At 45.9% G+C, this 22,594-nt stretch overlaps 1 protein-coding gene across 2 annotated transcripts in view; it reads right to left on the bottom strand.

Annotated features, from left to right (window-relative positions):
- Positions 1-22,594, bottom strand: part of LOC138569772 (integrin beta-1) — a 420,457-nt gene that overhangs the window by 236,056 nt on the left and 161,807 nt on the right. For both annotated transcript variants that reach the window (XM_069648057.1, XM_069648056.1), the window contains exons 5-6: positions 9,815-9,985; positions 6,646-6,884 (exon numbers count right to left, since the gene is read on the bottom strand). In XM_069648057.1, the coding sequence (XP_069504158.1) occupies positions 6,646-6,884; positions 9,815-9,985 (410 nt within the window). The remainder of the gene's footprint in view (positions 1-6,645; positions 6,885-9,814; positions 9,986-22,594) is intronic.

Raw genomic sequence — 22,594 nt, 5'->3', positions numbered from 1 at the left:
CCCTTTGAGTTGGTGGGACCAATCAACTCCAAAGTGAGCCACCTGGACATCCTCTCAACACTGGTCGAGTATCCACTGCAGTCGCTGCTCGAATCGGATAGCCAGGGAGAGGACCACCAGTTAGTGTGTGTTGCTTTTAAGCCAGCCAAGAGCTCCAGGAAGATCGCCCGGACTCCCAGGAAGCAGGACTGACCAAGCCCGAGCCCCCTCAGAGTGCAGGACCCCAGACGCAAGGAAAGCCCATCTCGACAGCCAGGAACTGCGGTGTTGCCATTTGCGGTAGACAGCAGAAGCTAAAACACTGAACAGCCACTTGTTTGAAGTTTGCTGGTTGTGAGCGGTGACCGTCCCATTGCCAGGCAGGAGTCCCCAGAAGTCCTCCCTCTTGACCTCACAACTGAGGCCCAGGAACAGCGAGATCATAAAGGTACTGTAAAGTCTAAGAGAACTTACCTCTTGCGGTTGCCACTTGTCCTCGTTGGAGACTTGCTTGGTTGCATGTGTAGAGTTGCTTGCAGCTGCTTTAGTTCACAAGCCTAATCAGCTTGGGCCCCTACTTTGATTGCTTCTATTCTACCAAGACTTTTTAAACAATGGAAAAGACTTCCTACGTACCTGCAAGAAGAGCTTCAGTTCACCTCGACTTTTTCTAACTTAACATTGGCTGGCCTGGCGCCCTGAATTACTCTTCTCTCTTCTGCTTATGTGTTTTGCCTTCCTTCCAGGAAAGGCAAAACTAACTTTGTATGGGGGGGTTGTTTAGAAAGTACTTACCTACTTAAGACTGAGTGAATACTTGTTTTATTCTGAACTCTCTTTAACACTACTCCCAAGAATATTCTAAATAGAACAGTAATATATTAATGCCAACAGCACCCTAGCTATTGAAGTCACCTGAGGGTGTAGGTAGTGCCTGTGTGGCATCCCAAATGGGTATTTGCTGATTTAGATAACTAAGAGTGTGTATTCTTTGAGGTATATATTTGTATGGTGTTTTATATTGCTCCCTTTGGAAGAAGGCTTATTCTAACTGACTGATAAATTAATAATTGTTTTATCAAGAATCCTTGTGTGCAAGAATACTTGTCACTGTGAATCTCTAACTCTCCTACAGCTCACATTGACCCCTCTTGAGATGAGACTGGCTGCTCCACACGCTACCAACCCGTGTAGTGCAGACTTATACCGAAATGTTGGGTTTCTATTGCCAGGTGGTCAGGGTTGTTGTAGTGCACCCAAAGGGTACTGCATACAATCTTGCCTAACAGTCTCCCTGCAGATACACCTGGTAGCGCCTTATGAGGTGAATTGGGGATGTTCAGTTTGAAGGTTTCGAGCCAGTGAAGATTGTTACTTTTATTTTTTTAAAACCACATCTGGGATTTTCTGCTAATCAGAACATGAATTTCAGTGAACACGCATTTGCAGCCTCCCCTGGTAGAGATAAATACTTGTGGTACGGTGGGTTGTAAGGCACTGTCCATTTGGATAGGCAGTGGGCTAATACCAAGTCAACTCAAAATAGCTCTTAAAGCAAGAGCTTTTCCGATGGGGAAAAAGGCAGATGCCCAAAATATACATAGGCTGCCCTCATTAGCTTTATATGGAACAATAGTTTCCTATTTAAGGAAACCCGCGTCCCCTGCACACTATCAACAAGAGGCTAAAAGCCTGTATAGAAGTTTTAATAGGTAGTCAGTAACCTAGTAGTTTTCACAGTTTTTAAATAAATTTCATTGCTTTGTTTAGCTCACAAAGTTATTCTTACATCATCCAATTATTTCTTGACAACTTTTCTGTTTATCCAACAAACAGTTTATTCATTTTATAACAACAAATCATAAATCACAATTTAATGTGGCCCAACGCGTTTCGAGTATCAATTTTCACTCTTCATCAGGGGCAATGTGTTCTGTATTCTTAACATTCAATACAATTTCTGTAGAAAAAAGTAATAAAATTATCTAATATGTATTCATGTTTATACTTTTGAACCAAAACAAGGTACTTCATTAGTTAGATAGGAGTACAAAAAATGGCATCATCGCATGTTTTCAACCAATAACATTAGTGTAAGAGATTTAGTCTTGTAACAAAGAATTAACTTATTCACCAAATGCTTGGGAGCCTATTGAGTTTGTAGACAATACCATCAATAGAATCGGAGTGTGATTGGTAACCTATTAAGAAAGAAAAATGGGGAATGGTGTAACAAGATCCTGTTCCTGTGCTATTTAGACATGCAAGAACTACAATGGTGACAAATGCCAAGCACCCGTGGTGATTTATGAAGTGTAGAATAAAACCTAGACTCACTTCACGATGTCATGTAGGACACCCCCAGTAGTCTTTTAAAGGCATCAGTGTGAACTGGTTGTAGTATTCTAAAAAAGAGAAATAGCATGGCTATATTATAAAGAAAAGGTCAAGCCGCCTAAGAAAAGGTAGCCTTAAAGGATACTTACAGTACAAGAAGGTGACTGCTGGTAAGAGGTAGAGTATGGGCATTCTCCATCCGCACCCGAATGCCGGATAAGAGTGGTATGTATATTTATAGTCGCGAGTGACGTCACCCGCTCATGCGCGTGACGACGTCACGTCGCAAGCTCCAATTCTGATTGGATTTAAGTGTAAACATGGTCGCGAGTGACGTCACCCGCGCGTGTTGCGTGATGACGTTGACGCAACCAACCTCACACAAAATAATCGTGTAGTGGGAATCATGGGAATTGAAGTTTGTTTTCCCATTGTACTGTATGTCAGACGGCAGCATCTGCTAGAACGCAGAATATGTTTTCCTACTGGGAGGCAAAAGGTGGTAGTCCGCCTCGTTTGTCTGTAGATGAATCTGTATATGTATGGACGCTCCCTAGATGCACTAAATGATCGTGTATGAGTGTTTCTGTGTTTTACTCAAGGCTTGAAATAGTTGAAAAAAAGTGTTGAAGAAAAGTGTTATTGCACATAATAAATGTCACTGTGACCAGTGGGAGAGTGGGCAATGTACGTCCACAACCTAACTAAGTGTTGTTAGTGAGATAGAATAAATATTCAACAAAATAATAATTTGGTGAGCAAGTAATAAAAACAAAATAAGATAAATCGTCTTAAATACAAAAGAGACTCCCATGCATTTTTCAAAAAATGGTATCAGAACACAAATAAAACTGTATCTAGATGAATCTGACCCATGAATGGGTGTACATTCTAAAAATCAAAGTATACACTTGTAATAATTTTATATGTCTATTATATTCCATTTGAAGCCAGAATTTTAAGGGTTTTCAACCCCTTCTCTTATTTGTTGATTCCTTTGACCACCCCTGATTTTTAATACCATACAGTTTTTTAATATAATTGATTTTCAATAAGTTCCCTAAATTGTAGCATGTCCAACTACACGTTGTTACCAAAGAGGATGAAAACCCTTCAAATTCTGGGTTCAAATGGAATATAATAGACATAAAATTATTACAAGTGTATACTTTGATTTTTAGAATGTACACCCATTCATGGGTCAGATTCATCTAGATACAGTTTTATTTGTGTTCGGATACCATTTTTTGAAAAATGCATGGGAGTCTCTTTTGTATTTAAGACGATTTATCTTATTTTGTTTTTATTACTTGCTCACCAAATTATTATTATTTTGTTGAATATTTATTCTCTCTCACTAACAGTTAGGTTGTGGACGTACATTGCCCACTCTCCCACTGGTCACAGTGACATTTATTATGTGCAATAACACTTTTTTTCAACACTTTTTTTCAACTATTTCAAGCCTTGAGTAAAACACAGAAACACTCATACACGATCATTTAGTGCATCTAGGGAGCGTCCATACATATACAGATTCATCTACAGACAAACAAGGCAGACTACCACCTTTTGCCTCCCAGTAGGAAAACATTCTGCGTTCTAGCAGATGCTGCCGTCTGACATACAGTACGATGGGAAAACAAACTTCAATTCGCATGATTCCCTCTACACGATTATTTCGTGTGAGGTTGGTCGCGTCGACGTCATCACGCAACACGCGCGGGTAACGTCACTCGTGACCATGTTTACACTTAAATCCAATCAGAATTGGAGCTCGTGACGTCATCACGCGCATGCGCGGGTGACGTCACTCGCGACTATAAATATACATACCACTCTTATCCGGCATTCGGGTGCGGATGGAGAATGCCCATACTCTACCTCTTACCAGCAGTCACCTTCTTGTACTGTAAGTATCCTTTAAGGCTACCTTTTCTTAGGCGGCTTGACCTTTTCTTTATAATCTAGCCATGCTATTTCTCTTTTTTAGAATACTACAACCAGTTCACACTGATGCCTTTAAAAGACTACTGGGGGTGTCCAACATGACATCGTGAAGTGAGTCTAGGTTTTATTCTACACTTCATAAATCACCACGGGTGCTTGGCATTTGTCACCATTGTAGTTCTTACATGTCTAAATAGCACAGGAACAGGATCTTGTTACACCATTCCCCATTTTTCTTTCTTAATAGGTTACCAATCACACTCCGATTCTATTGATGGTATTGTCTACAAACTCAATAGGCTCCCAAGCATTTGGTGAATAAGTTCATCCTTTGTTACAAGACTAAATCTCTTAAACTAATGTTATTGGTTGAAAACATACGATGATGCCATTTTTTGTACTCCTATCTAACTAATGAAGTACCTTGTTTTGGTTCAAAAGTATAAACATGAATACATATTATTAGATAATTTATTACTTTTTTCTACAGAAATTGTATTGAATGTTAAGAATACAGAACACATTGCCCCTGATGAAGAGTGAAAATTGATACTCGAAACGCGTTGGGCCACATTAAATTGTGATTTATGATTTGTTGTTATAAAATGAATAAACTACTGTTTGTTGGATAAACAGAAAAGTTGTCAAGAAATAATTGGATGATTTAAGAATAACTGTGAGCTAAACAAAGCAATGACATTTATTTAAAAACTGTGAAAACTACTAGGTTACTAACTGTACCTATTAAAACTTCTATACAGGCTTTTAGCCTCTTGTTGATAGTGTGCAGGGGACGCGGGTTTCCTTAAATAGGAAACTATTGTTCCATGTATGTATTCCAGCCTAGAAACCAAGGCTGAGCACCTCTCCCCTGCACCTCAAATTACTTATTATTCCTGATTTAACTACTTTGAATCATTACTATATACACTCAAAACATAGATGTGCATGGCGATTATCAAACTTCTCATTAGCTTTATATACAGACTTACATACACATAAATTGGCAAGGAGAAATCTGTAAATAAAATCTCCAGAAAGCAGGAGGCTGATGCAAATGGCACGTTTACATTTACCCACCCGCTCAATGAATTATGGTGTGCAGAAGGAAGCACAAAGTGTGCCTGCAAAGTAGGAGTTAAAGATTTGGTTCATTACCTGTTAATTTGTTGTTTCTCTGTTTTGCGTTAAGCGTGGACATACATGGAAACTGTGTTTTATATAATTAATTGTAATGATCAGGGTTTTATATATAGCTTGGTTGAATGTGGTTTTTTATTTTGCGCTTGTTCTATGAGAAGTTTATGAAATATGATACATGTTTTTAAATGTTGCTAACTTAATGGAGAAATAAGATTAAATAAATAATGATTGAGTAATACTGGTCATTATATGATAGGCTTTAAAGATCACTTCACTGTGGCTTTGGAGGTTACCTCCCAAGAATTATTTTGCCCTGTAATGGTTAGTAGTGGATTCTAAAGCTCCTGGGGCCTGTTACATTCATGAACAAGTGGTTAGCAATAACAACAATACTTTTCTGAAGGATTTAGAGCATCATTTCTCAGGGATTTTACACAAGACTTGGTAAACATTGGTCAAAACTGAGCATTTGATGACCACTTCATAGAGGGGTGTGGTGGTAACTAGGTATTTTGATTAATTGGCATGTTCATTTAAATTAATTGAAAGTAAATTAAATTGAATATAGGGAAAATTAATTAGGGAAAATGTGTTATGCATTTCCCTTATCTGTTCATTAGCCACATGGGCAGAGTATCAAACGATAATTTCTTTTTCACTAGGACACTATGTAATTATACATTTAGGTGACACTACCATTCATTTTTCCGATACATATAATGCATAACAGCATCAAACACAAATTGTACAAAAAGCAGTGCATGCAAAATATTTATTCAAGAAAAGTGGAATATGAATGCCACTTATTTGTCCATTATGCTCCTACTAGCTATACAAAATAACAGATTATGACAATTTTCTCCAGGACACATACATGGTTCAATTATTTTACTCATTTGTCAGCAGGCCAAAGTATCTCAAGAAGACACTGTTTTAACAATGACACTGCTATAACAAGTAAGGAGATTTACCAAAAAATAGTTTGCATGGTGGCAAACAAACAAATATTGCATGTATAAAACTAAGCCAGCTGGAACCACAACGACTATCCTGGATTTATTTGCTACGGACGTCTCATCGCTTCAGCACTTCCTTCTAGGTCTCCACACCATGGCCCAGAGCAACTGGCGAGCAACAATTCATGTTGTTCATGAGCTACACGCTGGGGATCACTGGGTTAAAGGTTATAAATAGAATATCAAGCAAAAGGTGTTTAAATTCTGAAGAGCTACTTACGCCACAAACTGCAACTTGCATTATGGCATCAAATCCACCTTCAGGAGAATCCAGATTACCAGAAATGTGCTGCTTTCCTACTAACTCATTAAACAGGCCACCGTCACTTGTAAGATTAAGCACGTTTTTATAGCTGAAGGGGCTAGTGCAGTTCTGGTCACCAGTGCAAGGATTCAGAAGTTTGGCTGGGGTAGTACTAATGTAAGGCATTACAGTTTTTTCCACAAAAGAGCCAAAACCTAAACAAAAAAGGAGAAAGGTTAATAAGCATAAACATAAGTGATTAGGAATGCTTTCAAATAACAGCTTTAAAAAATGTGTTTAAGAGTTAAGTGTCACCAGAGTCACAAGTTGCCCTTTTCCACTTCAGAATCTTTTTCAAATGTATAACATTGACGTTAATAGTCAAGGCACAAAACATAATCAATGACCTCCTTCAATTTAACTGTTATAATAAGCCCTCCCCAACCTGCCCCAAGTCCCTTCTCCCCTGGGGAAAGGTTACATTTTCAGGCCAGATTCTAAATATCCTTGCAATTACATAGGGGTGTACATAAGGGCTGACAGGATTAAATCAGATTACCATGAATTAATGTGGAAGGAGGTGGGACTATACATAATCCCAAAGGTAAAACTACTGAGTTCCACTGTTTTCGTCACTGGATTTATATAAAGGGATCTGGGTTGGGCTAGTTTGGGCAGCCAGAGAGCTCTCCACAGGTGTGCCTGTTGGGGAGAATTCTCAAAAATGTGCCAATTCCCTCTACATTAGAGCCCTCCAGCTCTTTTGCTAAGGTTTGGGACTTCTGTGTTGGTTTCTTTGATTATGGAGTTTTAGATATCTCCATAGGCATCATCTTTTCATTTTTGTGTCACACCGCACCTTTAGTGAAGTGGCACAGGGATGTCCTTTGGACTTCCCAAGGTTTAAATACCTTCTCTGGGACCAACTGTTTCCCAGAGCAGTAAAGTGAAATTGACGTTACTTCGCATTGTAACTTTCTAGACCTAGCACGTACTATCTTCCAATAGAGTGCAGGAGGGGTTACTTAGTATCCTTTGTCTAGCTTCTTATGTAGCATATTATGCGTTACCCTTTCCTCAATTGACTGGCTGGTGTCAGTGGTTTCGTTTTGAACTACCTTGGTTTGCATTTACCAGGACCGTTCGCGGCTCTGGTAAAGTAACCGCAGGAGCCATCTTTTTCAAAATGGAGTACAGCCATCTTTGCTAAAATGGTGCCCGGTCTTTTTCCGACAGGTCTTTGTGGAAAGGTCCTTCTAGAGAGTTTCTCTGCACGCCAAACCAGGTTTGGTCACTTTGTTCATTTCGCCTTTGGCAGGGTTTCTGAGAGAAACCCGCCTCTGGCGTCCAAGTGTCTGGCGTAGGCAGGAAGTGAGGGAGGTGCCCAAAACTCCCTGTGCTTAGGAAATCCAAATGCACTCTGTGGCGATTGGCTGTTTGACTGTCCGGCAAGGTGTTCGCAGCTGCAGCAAAGCACCCAAGGGTGCAATTTTTTCAAAATGGCCTTGGTCTTTTTTCGCCATTTCTTTGTGGAAAGGTCCTTCTGAGATTTACTCTGCGTGCCAAACCAGGTTTGGTCCCATAGTTCGCTTTGCCTTTGGCAGGGTTCACGAATGAAGGCCGCCTCTAGCTCCCGGGTGTCTGGGGTAGGCAGGGAGTGAGTGAGGTGCCCCGAAACTCCCTACGCTTAGTCTCCTAGGAGACCCAAATGCACTCTGCAGTGATTGGCCGGCTGACTGTCCGGCAAAGACAGCCACCATGCTGGGTGACTGACCGCTAGACTTGAACGAATGGGAGAGAACTGAATAAAAGGCAAAGCTTTTGGCTTGGAAGGCAGAGTCAACCACTGGATGAAGGAACCGAAGAGGATGCCTGCTGCAACTCCTGGACCGTTGGTTTTCCCGGTGAAGCCCTGCTGCAGTGCCAACTTGCCAAGTTCCTATCGACAGAGAAGCCCCTGCAAGGACAACTTCTCCCTTTGAGTTGGTGGGACCAATCAACTCCAAAGTAAGCCACCTGGACATCCATCTCGGAGATGGTTGATTTTCCTCAGAGTTGCTGCAGGAAACCGGATAGCCAGGGAGAACAGCACCAGATTGTGTGTGTTGCTTTTAAGCTGGCCTAAAGCTTTTGGAAGATCCTTCGGACTCCCACGAAGCAGGACTGACCAAGCCTGACCCCCCCCCCCCTCAGCTGAGTGCGGGACCCCAGATATAAGGAAAGTCCACCTTGACAGCCAGGAACCACGCTTATTGCCATTTGCTGTACTGCAAGGAGCTGAAACGCGAACCAGCCACTGAAAGTGAAGTTTGCTGGTTGCCAGTTTTGACAGTCGCAGTGCAAGAGTCCCCCAACGTCCTCCCTCTTGTCCCCACGACTGAGGCCCAGGAACAGTGAGATCTGCAGAGCTGCACAGGAACAGAAGTCATCAGCTCCATCTTTTCTTCTTTACCAAGGTCATTAAAGCTCATTTTTCCTGTTGCTGGCAGAAGAAAGTAGTATGTATCCATCCAAGTACCCGAGTGCTGAAAAACAATCAGGCTCATATCCCCCAAACCAAAGCCAATTGTTAGGCTTCAACCAGGAAAATGACCAGAATGAAGTGAAGCAAAATCAACCAAAAATCAAAATCCCAATGCACAGGTCCATCAACTGTTCCCCATACCTTGCATGCCTTGAAGGCTGGATGAGTGTGAGCTTTACTAGTGTGTGTTGGAGCAGAAGCAGGATGCAGAGACCCACCTTACCTTGAATGAGGATATCTTCTGCCTTCTACACAATGCAAATAAGAGGTATGCAGGAAAAGGAACTGTCTTGCCGTCAGTGTTACTTACGTACTGAACTGCAGAGTGCAACCGATTCCATGCATTCAAATGCAATACAATATGCTCCTACAGTCTGCTAGGAAGCTTTCAAAGTGTAAGCTTTTTATGTGGCACCCCAATTAAGTTTTCTGGAGCTATTTCAATTTTCTACTTCCATCTGACAAGAACATTTAATAATATTTAAAAAAACTCAAAGAAGGCACGTTTTGTTTTGGACCCTGCCTTAAACAATGAAAATTACACTGCATTTGGTTATGGGGATTAAGCTCAAATGCATTTTATTTCTATAAAATCATGAAATAAAGTACTTCAACACTTACCAATTCTAAAATCGGATGTAATTTTCTTCATTTCTTCCATAAGAGCAGTCCCAAGACTCTTTACATTCTCCAAATCATCTTTCATTGAAAAAGACAAGTCCATAAGATAATAGAGATCAATTGGGTAGTCTTCCGCTCTCTTGAATTTTAAAGTGAAACTCTGTGGTTCACCTGGTGAGGAAATAAAGAAAACATTTACTTAAGTGAGAAACAGATTGCTAGGGGACTAAATCTATCAACAACAAAAAAGGCATCAATTTAGTTTTAAAAGCTAGAAAGCAACAAAGCAGCTGTATAGTCAGATGAACATAATTTAAATTAAAGTTAAACAGTTGCAAAAATGCATAGACCATCACACCTCCAATACATCAAAGACATTCATCACAATAAGTTTGGGCCGATAACTTCAAGGAGAATTTTCATTTCTGTGCCAATTCTTTAACCTTAGAGACCCCCAGCTCTTTGCTGGACTCGGGGCTTTTTAATTTTAACTCTAGAGTCCAATGTTTTTCTCACTCGCTCATGTGTGATTTTCTGTGTTTTCGTACTGTTATGGAGTTTAGTAAACTCCATAGGCATCTTCTTTTGCATTGTGACACACAGCACCTTTTGTGTAGTACCATTGTGAAGTCCCCTGGACTTCACTTAATGTTGAACAAAATGTTCTTGGGTGAACTGCTCCCAAGAATAGTAAAATGACCCCAGTCTTGGGTCCAGCACACACCAACCACCCTATGTGAAGTGCTGGGGGCTTCCTTAGTAACTCCTTTAGCCCATTCCTCACGTAACATTTAGTTACACTAACTCACTTGTTAGCGAGAACTTTTGGTTTAGTGCTAAATTGCGCCCTTCTTAGAGACCCCCTGCTCTTTTTGCTGGACTTTAGGGCTTTTATCTCATGTGATTTTAATGTGATTTCTTCCGTTTCTTTTTACTTTGGAGTCTGACAAACTCCATAGGCATTATCTTTACATTGTGTCACACAGCACCTTCAGTGCAGTGGCACAGGGAAGTCTTAGATTCATGTTTATTGAGTTTATATAGCGCTTTACACCAAAGCGCTTTACAGTATAACAACAACAATACAAGAGAAAGAAGAACAAGTTACTTCTTACCTTGTAACGTTCTTTTGATGGGATGTTCCTCCGACATATTCCTTACCTTTGATAATTCGTCTCCAGCTTGCTGGCCTCGGAGATTTTTTCTCTGTAGAGGGCACTGCGCGTCGGCGTCTGCCGAGTCGATGTCCCTTGACAGCCACCGTATCAGCGTCGAAGTCACCATGCCCATAAATAGCCACGCGCGGCGTCCGTTGTTCAGTTCTTTTTTCCGCGCTTCGTGGGGCCTCGGAATATCGTTGCTCAGATCAGTCAGATAAACCTCTTATATTTCACTCGATAAAACCAACTCGTTCTCGATGGCTTCTTCATCCGTACAGACGACTCCGCGGTCCAGCTTCAAAAAATGTTGAGACTGCGGAAAGCAAATGTCTAACAGATCCTCACAGCATCCGTTTGTGGTGCTTGGGAGTCGAGCACCATTGTTCGGAGTGTGAGGACTGCATGTCCATGACGGCGAAAGCCTTCTAGGAGCGCAAGGGGAAGCTCGAGAGAGATAAGTCAGTCAAAACCTCCTCGAAAGTTTCTTCGGTCGAGGCATTCGTCTCCTCGCCGTCAAAAGCATTCCCATTCTAGGTCTCGAAGTAGCTCCCACCACTCGTCGAGATCTAGACACTCAAAGAAGAGACGTCGAAGATCCCCCTTCCTCGTCATCTTCTGTTTCCCCAGAAAGGGTCTCCTGCCCCACAAAACACAGCTCTCAGGCTGAGTGGGAGGAATTCACAAAGAAAATGCTAAGTTGCTGAGTGGGAGGAATTCAGGAAGAAAATGCTAAGTGTCTTTGAGAAAGCGGCCTCGACCCCCTCGAAGACAGCTGAGGGTGATACCCTGGGTGAAAAACCCAAAAAATCGAAACGCCGTGAGTCGTTGCACCCGGCGAAAGAGTCCACCCGAGAGCGCCACGGGCCATCGGGTAGGAAGGCACCATCGACGCCGTTGTCGAAGGGTTCTTCGACGCATCGGTCGATCGAATCGACACCATACGGTCAGCGCCGATACGGTGGCTGTCGAGGGACATCGACTCGGCGGACGTCGATGCGCAGCGCCCTCTACAGAGAAAACATTTCCGAGGCCAGCTAGCTGGAGACAAATTATCAAAGATAAGGAATACGTCAGAGGGCACAATCTCTTATACATATTTACAAACTTGAAACAAACCAGTGGTACAGTACATATAACAATTTACTCAAAAGGAGGGGGGAGGGTGTTCTCAGATGGTCTTGACACCCAGGGGTGGTTACAGCATCGTATATAAGGGCATCGGGAGGGGGAGGAAGGGAGTTGAAGGGGGAAGGGTTTTTGGGGGGGGGGAAGAGGTAGGGAAGGAGAGTCGGGGGGGTGGAGTTGAAGAGCTTTCAGGGAGGAGCGGAAAGATGGGTATGTGGGGGTGGAGCAGATAGGGAGAGGTAGGGAGTTCCAGTGGAGGGGGGCCAAGAGTTGGAAGGAGCGGAAGCGTGAGGAGGCACAAGGTGCAGGGGGAACAGTGAGAAGGTATAGGTCAGCTGACCGGAGAGAGCAGGAGGAAGAGTAGAATGGGAGGAGGGAGGAAAGAGGGGGGCGAGGTCATGGAGAGATTTGTAGACAAGGCAGAGGAATTGGAATTTCAAGTGAGAGGAAAGGGAGCCAGCCGAGTTTGGAGAGCGAGGTAGCGTCTCGAGGGCCAAGGAGACAGAGTACGTATAGAGTGGTAGATGGATTTTAGGGGAGTCAGGTGAGAGATAGGAAGGCCAAAGAGAAGAGAGGAGCAGTAGAAGAGACTGGAGAAAACAAGGGAGGAGATTAGGAGTTTAGGAGTGTGAAAGGTGAGGGAGGGGCGGATCTTGCGGATGTTGAAGAGGTTGTGCCGACAGGTACGAGAGGTTAGAGAGATGTGGGTGGAGGAGACAATATGGAGGCCGAGGTTGCGGGCATGGGTCGCGATGGGGAGATTGGAAGGGGGCAGGGAGTGGATGAAAAGGAGGAGGGGAAGATGAGCGTTGGGAGGGAAGAAAAGCACTTCAGTCTTGTCAGCATTGAGGGAAAGAAAGTGGGACGACATCCAGTTTATGGCTTTGAGGCAGGAAGATCGAGTGGTGGAGGTCGGAGGTGAAGGAGAGAAAGAGTTGGGTGTTGTCCGCGTAGAAGTGGTGGGAGATGCCGAAAGAAGAGATGACGCGATCAAGAATGGAGGTATAGAGAGAGAAGAGGAAAGGTCCAAGTACAGATCATTGGGCGATGCCATAGTTCAGGGGGAAGTTGGCGGAGGTTCGGCCGCCCCAGGAGACAGTAAAGGATCGGTTGAAGAGTTAAGAGGAGAGCCAGGAGAGGACAGAGCCTTTGAAACCAAGGGAGGACAGAGTCCTGAGAAATAAGGGGTGATCTACCGTGGGTTACTTAGTATTCCCTTTGTTTAGTTTCTCATGTAACATTTTGTGTTACCCTTTCTTCAATTAATGGCTGTGGCAGCGTTTTACTTTTTACTACCATTGTGTGTTTTTACTGCGGGCTGCGTTAGCAGTGTCAGTAAGGCACCCATGGGTACCCAGTTTGTCAAAATGGCCCTGGTCTTTTTTCGCCATTTCTTGCTGGAAAGTTCCTTCTTGAGATTTACTCTGTGCGCCAAACCATGTTTGGTCCCTTTGTTTGTTTTGTCTGTGGGGGGATTCACGAGTAAATCCCGCCTCTGGCTCCATTATGTCTGGCAGGGGCAGGAGTGAGGGAGGTGCCCGAAACTCTGTGCTTAATCCCCCTTGGTTAAAGGAATGCACCTAAGGGTGATTGGCCGGCTGGCTGTCCGGCAAGGACAGCCACCCTGCTGTTTGACCTGCAGCTAGGGTGGAATGAATGGAAGAAACCTGCATAAAAGGCAAGGCTTTTTCGCTTGGAAGGCAGTCGACCACTGGACGAAGTAATCTGAAGAACAACTTGGAAGGGACTCGTGCTGCAACTCCTGGACCATTGGTTTGCCCGGTCAAGCCCTGCTACTGTGCTGAAGCTTCGAATTCGCATCGACTAGGGAAGAACTGCAAGGACGCCTTTTCCCTTTGAGTTGGTGGGACCAATCAACTCCAAAGTAGGCCTGTCTGGACATCCTCTCGAAGCTGGTTGTATTCCCTGTATTCCCACTGCTGCTGGAACCGAAGTGTCAGGGAGTGGAACAGCAGATTGTGTGCGTTGCTTTTAAGTCGGACCAGAGCGCTAGGAAGATCCCCCGGACTTTCCTGATGCAGGACTGACCAATCCTGAGCCACCTCAACAAAGTGCTGGACCCCAGAAGCAAGGAAAGTCTGGTATCCGAGAACCGCAGTGTTACTATTTGCTGTCATACGCGAGGAGCTGGACCTCTGAATCGAAGTTTGCCCATTGCTTCCGCTGACCATTGCAGAGCAGGAGTCCCCAGACGTCCTTCCTCTTGTCCCCATGACTGAGGCTCAGGAACAACATGATCTGCATACGGGGAAGAATACAGATGGTTTTGAGCATATTGATTTTTTCACCCTTTTCTGGATGATGAGTTCATTTCAGATGTTGAGCAAACCAATCTGTATGCTGAACAGTTCTTGAGGTTACGTGGTGCCAATCTGAAAACCCATTCCAGAGCAAACTCTTGGGTTCCAACTACAAATGTTGAGATGAAAAGTGTTGGGGTCTCACTGCTCCTGGGAATCCGTTCATCTCACTGTTCTGGTCTACTGAAGCTGTATTTACAGGCCCATTTTTTCAAGCAATAATGAGTACAGATGGTTTCCTAGCAATACAACTTATGTTGCATTTCAATGACAACTCAGCACCATTACCCGGAACTGTGATGTGCTTGAGAAATGGCTGAATTTTGAATAGCCTTTTACTCAGCGATTTTCTGAGGTGTATGTTCCTAGCCAGAACATATCCATTGATGAATCATTGGTATTGTTCAAAGGTCGGCTACTGTTCAAGCAGTATATTCCGAGCAAGAGCACGATATGGGATCACGGTTTAAATGTTGTGTGAAAAATCCACTGGGTATGCCTATGCCTATTCCTACAACAGAGTCTACACTGGAAAAGACTTGAACAAACCCTGCGGGGTGCCAAGCCCAATTAGGGATAAGTGAGAAAATTGTTTGGGATCTTGCCACACCATTGTTCCACAAGGGTCACCATTTGTATGTGGACAATTTCTACACAGGAATACCACTCAAGGAATTGTACAATGTGGGCACACTGGCATGCGGTACAATCCGCAGTAACAGCAAAGGCTTCCCCAGACAACTTGTTTGTAAGAAGCTGGACAAGGAAGCTTGAATGGCAATGCAGCGGGATTAACTGTTGGCAATAGAATTCTGCGACAGAGGGAATGTGCACATGCTAAGTACTATTCATGATGAAAGTACTTCACTTGTCAGTGTGCAGGGGCAGGCTCAGCAAGTGCAGAAGCCCAAGTGTATTCTGGACTACAACAAGTACATGGGGGAGGATACAAAAAAGACCAACTGCTTGAGCCAGAACCATGCATCACACAAGTCTTGCATGTGGTACAAGAAGTTGGCAGAACACATTATGCATGTAGCTACATACAATGCTTTTGATTTATACGGTGCAGCTGCTCCACAAAAAAAAGTAGTAACATCGCTGACCATTGTCCATGTTCCAACTGTGTGCCAACTTGTGTAGTACAGGTCTATACCAAAAGATGGGTTACCTAATACCAAGAGGACAAGGACTGTATAGTCTCCAACAGGGTTACTACATCGATTCTTGTTTGACTGTTGAAGTGAAATTGACTTTACTTACCTTTTTCTCTTTGTAGGTCCAGCACACCCCATCTTGTATGGAGTGCTGGGAGGGTGGGGTGGGGGGGGTTACTTAGTAGCCCCTTATCCTACCTACTCATGTAAAAAAATGTGTTACCCTCACTACTTTGAATGACTGGTGCAGTGGTATAATTTTCCAACCATTGTGGTTTTCTACCACAGGCTGAACCCTCAGCTACAATACAGCACCCATGGGTGACCATTTTGTCAAAATGGCCTGGTCTTTGTTCACCATTTTCGGTTTGTGAGGTCTTTGTCTTTCATGGGGTTTTCTCTGTGCGCCAAGCCAGGTTTGAGCGCTTTGCTCGTTTTGTCTTTGGCAGCCTTCAGGGCTGAAACCCGCCTCTGGCGTGTCTGGAAGGGCAGGAAGTGCGGGAGGTTCCCGAAACTCCCCTGCCCTTTGTCTTTAAGAATGCCTGAATGCACCCAGTCCTGATTGGACAGCCACCCTGCTGTTTGTGTGACAGCTAGGCTGTACATGAATGGGAGAAACCTGCTAAAAAGGTGAGGGGTTTTCGGACTGAAGACAGGCGACCACTGGGAAGAACAACCTGAAGAAACCGTGAACGAATCTTGCTGCATCCTCCTGGATCTTTGAATTGCCTAGTGAAGCCCTGCTGCTGGGCTGAAACTCCTTTTTCTAATCAACAAGAGAAGCGCCGGAAGGGACGACTTCTTCCCTTGGGTTAGTGGGACCAACTAACCTGGAACAAATTACACCTTCCCCGACTGGCTGTACTACTTTGCTGCTGCAGGAACAGAGTGCCTGCAGTCGAGAAAGATCTGTAGTCTAGTGCAAGGTCAGTGATCCAGCCAGGAGCCTTCTCAGGACCCCCCCCAGAAGCATGATGACCACAGCCTGAGTCCCTTACCATAGTGCAGGACCCAAGGAGTGAAGGAAGTCCATCCAGTATCCAAGATCCGCGGTGGTGCGGTTTACCCAGTGCTGAAACCGCAAAGTGCTGCTGATTTGAAAAGAGCCGGTAGCAGATGCCGACCTCCAAACTGCTGCTGCAGGAGTCCTCCAGATATTCTCCCTCTTGTCCACACGACTGAGGCTCAGGAACCCAGGATCTGCATTGCTGCAACCAGACTGATATTTACTGTCCCTCAGAGGAGAGAACTTGGTTTTTAACTTATTGCTGGGAAGAACAAGTTACTTACCAATTGGTAACGTTCTTTCGACTGGATGTTCCTCCAACGTATTCCACATCTTTGACATGTAATGTCCACAGCTGTGCACTTCAGAAACTTTTTCAGCAGAGGGTGTCTTGCGTCGATGACGTTGGGTTGATGTCCCTCGAACGCCTCCATCGAGGGCGACGTCACCGGATGTTATAAGTAGGACGCACAGCACCCGGAGCCTCAGTTTAAGTTTTTTCCCTCAGAACGTGCGTCACCAGTTCCATGCCTGCTTGAGATGCACATAGCCTTGCGGAAACGAAAGCTGCAATCGCATAGGAAATTCTCCAGAGGGGCAGGCTGGGAGGGCAATGTGGAATACGTTGGAGGAATATCCAGTCGAAAGAACGTTACCAGTTGGCAAGTAACTTGTTCTTCGAATGGATTGTATCCTCCAACATATTCCACATCTTTGACAGACTCCCAAAGCAGTACCAGTAGATGAGGGAAAAGAATTTAGAGTACCCAAACAGATCGCAGAATAAAGAGCCGCCTTCCCAAAGGCATATCCTGGCCATGGATTGTATCCAGGGAGTACTGTTTAACAGAAAGGTGTGGATTGAAGCCCATGGGGCTGCATCACAAATATTCCTAATAGGAACCACCCGCTGGAGGGCTCTGGAAGTAGCCACGCCCCTAGTAGAATGAGCTTGCAACCCTTCAGGAGGGTCCTTACCCGCCAATCGGTAACACTCCAGAATGGTGAGGAGAATCCACCTGGACAAGGTCTGTTTTTTGTAACAGCCTGGCCCAATCGGTGTCCAGCATATCCCACAAAGAGTTGATCGTCCACTCTGACCCTGGACATCCTAGAAATCTAAAAGCACAGAGCTCTCTTAGGATCTGAATGATGGATTCGCTCCTCTTCCTTACCAGGAAGAGGAGGGTAGAAAGATGGAAGAACCACCTTTTGACTCAAATGATATTCAGATACTACCTTAGGTAGAAAGGAGGGACGTACCCGCAGTACAACCCTGTCCTTGTGAAACAGTAAAGGGTGGCTTAGATGAAAGTGCCTGCAATTCCCTCACACTGCGAGCGGAAGTAACCGCAACCAAGAACAGTCTTGAAGGACAGTAATCTCAAAGGACAGGAGTGCAAAGGTTCAAACGGAGCACCCATGAGAAATTTCAAAACCAAATTCAAGTCCCAAACCGGCCCCTGGAAAGGGGACGGCGGGAATACATTAGTCAGTCTTAAGAAACGGAGAAATCAAAAAGGTATCTTAAAGTAAGAACATTCTTCAGACGAGCGCTTATAGATACAGCGCCGCCAGGTAACCCTTAATGGTACCCACTTGAAGGCCCCTGTGGGCTAAAGAAAGTAAGAAAGACAAAAACATAGGAATGGAGCACTGAAAAGGATCAACATTGTGACCTCTGCACCAGTCGCATGAACTTACGGCAACGGTACAGGGATTTTGTTGCCGGCCATTTGGCCGAAAGCAACACCTCCATCAGGTCATCCAGGAGGTCCCAATCCTTATACCTCAACCTCTCAAATACCAAGCGTGAAGGTTGAGAGATTTGACCTCTGAATGGAGAACCTGACCCCTGGGGTGCGCAAGAGCAGATCCTCTCGCTAGGGAAGACAGTGTGGAGGGCAGATGGACATTTCCAGAAGGTCCGGGTACCACGCTCTCCTGGCCCAATCCGGAGCAATGAGATTCATGTGGGAACCGAACCTCCGTAACCTCTGCAACACTTGAGGAATGACGGGGACCGGAGGAAACTCTTACAGCAGCGAGAATGACCAATCCGCCACAAACGCGTCTCCTAAGGCTCCTCTTGGAGGCAATTCCCTCGAGTAGAATCTCTCGCACTTCCAGTTGACACCGGAGGCGAAGAGATGCACTTGCGGGGTGAAGATCTGCTGAAAGACTTCCTGAGCCAACTCCCACTCGTGAGCGATCGTGCGCTGCCTGCTCAATGCGTCCTACGCCGCATTTTCGTTTCCGGCCAGATGAACTGCCAAGCTTGAAATTCCCTGCTGGATGGCCCAGAACCAGAGCTGCATTGCCTCTCTGCACAACAGGAGTGACACTACCCCCCCCTTTTTTGTTGAGGTAATGCATGGCCACTGTGTGGTCCGTCATGATCAGGACACACTTCCCCGTACAGAAGGCAGAAAAGCCTTCAGGGCTAGCCTGATGGCCCTCAGCTCTAACAGATTGATGTGGAGTTTGGACTCCGACGAAGACCAACGACCACTGGCTGTCAAATCGTTGGCATGAGCGCCCCATCCTATGAGGGAAGCATCTGTCACTACAGTCACCTCCAGCCATGGTTGCCAAAACGGATCCCCCTTCATCAGGTTCCCTTCGTTGGCCCACCACAGAAGATCCTGGGAGACCGAGAGTGGAATCTGAACGGGATCCGACATCTTGCCTGAGAACTGTGACCACTGCATCTTGAGAACCCATTGCAGGGATCTCATCCGCAGCCTGGCTTCTGGCATCAGAAAAATGCAGGATGCCATGAGGCCGAGCAACCTTAAGAATTCGAAAGCCGGGAGACACTGGGCATATTGAAACTTGTCCACCATCTGCACAATGTGATGAGCCCTCACCTTGGGAGGCAAGCACTTCCAAGGACGTGTCTAACACAGCCCCGATGTACTGGAGCTACTGGGAAGGTGTCAGATGCGACTTCTTGAAATTCAGGGAGAAGCCCAGGCTGTGGAGGGTGCTACAGGTGAGACCGAGGTGATCCGGGGCGCGCTCTCCCTATCAAGCGTTGGATCAACCAGTCATCTAGGTAGGGTTTAGATGTGAATCCCCCCCTCGCCCGAGGTACGCTGCCACCACCAGCATTAGCTTGGTGAAAACCCTCAGGCGGAGGTCAATCCGAATGGCAGGACCCGAAACTGAAAGTGCAAGTCGCCAGGCGCAAACCTCAGGTACTCTGTGCTTGGGATGAATCGGCACATGAAAGTAAGCATCCTGTAGGTCCAGAGACACCAACCAATCCTGAAGTTGAAGGGCCTGGAGGACTTGAGAAAGAGTAACCATTTTGAACTTGTCCTTCCTGAGAAGTTTGTTCAACCAACGCAAGTCCACGATGGGTCTCAATCCCCAGTCTTTCTTCGTAACCAAAAAGGGGAATACCATCCCTTGTTCCTCTCCGCTACAGGCACCAGTTCTATAGCGCCTTTCTCCAGCAGGGTTAGGATTTCCTGCGCAAGGAGCAGATCCGGAAGCTTCAAAGAGTTTCCCCGGTGGATTGTTGCGAGGCCGCTGATGGAAGGGAAGGCAGTATCCGTGGGCTATGCTATCCAGAACCTACGCATCTGAAGTAATGGCTCGCCATTCTTCGAGATGCTGAGACAGTGTGCCCCAACCGGCGAACCATGGGGCATGGCCTCATGACTGTTTGGAGCAGCGGCTGCGGCAGCACCAGCACCTGAAGGCAAAGACGCAGCTGCCTGAGCGGCTTTTGCACCACGATTTCCCAGACCACCACGGGTAATTTTTCGCTGGCCCCTTTGACTGGCGGCCCCTCTCATTCTACCAAAGGAGGCGTAGTAACAAAAAGAACCTCCCCTCCATTGCTGTCCCCTAGGACGAAAAGGCAGAGGTTGACGCACAGCTGCGCTTTAAGATTTAGCCACAGCTTTCAAGGTCTGCAACCTCTCAAGGCTCTAATGTGCACCATCGAAGGGCAAGTTAAGATTGGCCTGCACATCCGTAGCAAAACCAGACTTCCACAACCACGCAAATCTGTGTATAACGGTGCTCGCAGCCATGGAGCGGCTAACACTATCGGGCGTATCCAAACCAGACTGAAGGGATTCGCACATGGCATCCTTGCAGTCTTGCACAAGAGCAAGGAACCCATCTCTTTCTTCCCCCTCGGAAATATGCTCAACCGCTAAAGAAACAGTTCCACAGAGTGTGAAAATCTTGCCAAGGCACACGTGGAGTTGGCAGATTTCAAGGCCATGCTCCCAACAGAAAATACCTTCCAGGGCCAACCGTCGAAGCACTTGTCTCTATACGGACGGATGGTAGGGTATGCCGCCTGCCTCGGAGTGGCCGTAGCTGCCTAACCACCAAACTCTCGGGAGTGGGGTGATTAGATAAATAGCTGGGGTCGCTAACGGAAGGGCGGTATTTCTTAGTCAAAGATTTATTAACAGCCGGAGGAGATTCCGGGGACTGCCACGCAGCTGCCACCCTTTTCTGCAAGGTGACATGAAATGGTAAAACTGGGTCAGAGGACAGCCCTTGATCTAAGATGTCCGTCAGATCATCCTGCACAAAGTCTTCAGGAGGACTGAACCAGCCCAGATAATCCGAGACCCTAGCCATGAGCCTCTGGTATGAAGACTCTGCATGAGCCCCAGGCTCAGGCCTACCAAATTCCACTTCCGGAGACTTGTCCAACCCGTTGGCATCATGGAGGGTCTGCCTCAACTCCTCCAACTGACTGTATCCAGAAACCAACGGAGCTTCCTCAAGTTCACCAGGGTCCTCAAATTCAGACATTTCTTCCTCTTCATATATGTCAGCCGGAGGGAGTTGAAACTGGCCTCACAGACTTAGCCGTAGCCTTCCTAGGAGGATCTACCACATCGGGATACTCCCAAGGCAAATTGAGAAAAAAAATCTCTGAAGGCTTAAACGCTGAGTGTGTCGACAACCTCGACATTGTGAGGGCCGAAGGCTTCGGTGTCGACACAGGTGCCGACAGCAGCGTGGGCTGATACGATGGCAAAGCGCTGTCGTTCGAGTCAGACGGACACAGCGCCGACCGAGTATACGCCGGCCTCAAGCCCTCAGTAGGTTGCTGTGGTCTCGCTGGGGAGGAGGACCGAGACCTAGAAGCACGTCTCTTGTTCGAATTATTGTCCGTACGGGACCTCGAAGGCTCCCAATGCGATTCGCGTCGTGGACCCGAGCCCGAAGTCGTGCGAGCAACGGTATTAGACAGATCCTAACCGGCTTCAGTAAAAGACGTGACTGGACCCCGTGCCCTGCAATTGAAATATCGCTAACATTTGCTCTTTAAGCGCAGCCCATTCCCCCGGAGTCGAGGACTTCGTCAGGCATGCAACCTTCCTCGAGGCACCATCCTCCGAGAACTGGAAAGGCGACTGGTGACGGCGCTTCCTAGAGTGTCGGGACAAGGAAGAAGAATGACGGGAACCACTCCAGGACCGAGATACCCAGGACTCCTTCCGACGCGGAGAGTCGCCCCTCGAGTCGTCGGTGGAAACCCCCTTGGACGACTTGGATTTTCGGGACGTAACAGGTTTAGGACCCCTACCTACCTAGAGCTTCCCTTCTGCTTCCACCAGGCCTTGGCAGTCAGTGACTGGAATTTCGAGCAGTCCGAGTCGTGCGAGTCGCCCGGGCACCACAAACTAATGTGATGCGGATTGGTGATTTGACATTTTTGACTTGCCGTCCCGGCAGGTCTTAAAGCCAGACCGCAGAGTCGGAGGGGTCGAAGAAGACATCTCTACGATGATAAGACACGAGGCGCGCCGAGTTTCACAAAGCAACACGTTAGCGGAAAAAATGGAACTGAGGCTGCCGTGCGTCCTTGACTGAGGCCTTAGTGGGCCATCAACCAGACGTCATTGACGCAGGACACCCTCTGCGGAAAAAGTTTCTGAAGTGCACAGCTGTGGACATTACATGTCAAAGATGTGGAATACGTTGGAGGACACAATCCAATCGAAAGGTTTTTATCTATGTTAAGGAGA

Source organism: Ambystoma mexicanum, chromosome 2q (assembly GCF_040938575.1).
Source record: "Ambystoma mexicanum isolate Mex_15411 chromosome 2q, UKY_AmexF1_1, whole genome shotgun sequence".
Lineage (NCBI taxonomy): Eukaryota > Metazoa > Chordata > Amphibia > Caudata > Ambystomatidae > Ambystoma > Ambystoma mexicanum.
The sequence above is the reverse complement of the archived record's forward strand: the minus strand, read 5'-3'. Positions and strand labels throughout refer to the sequence as shown.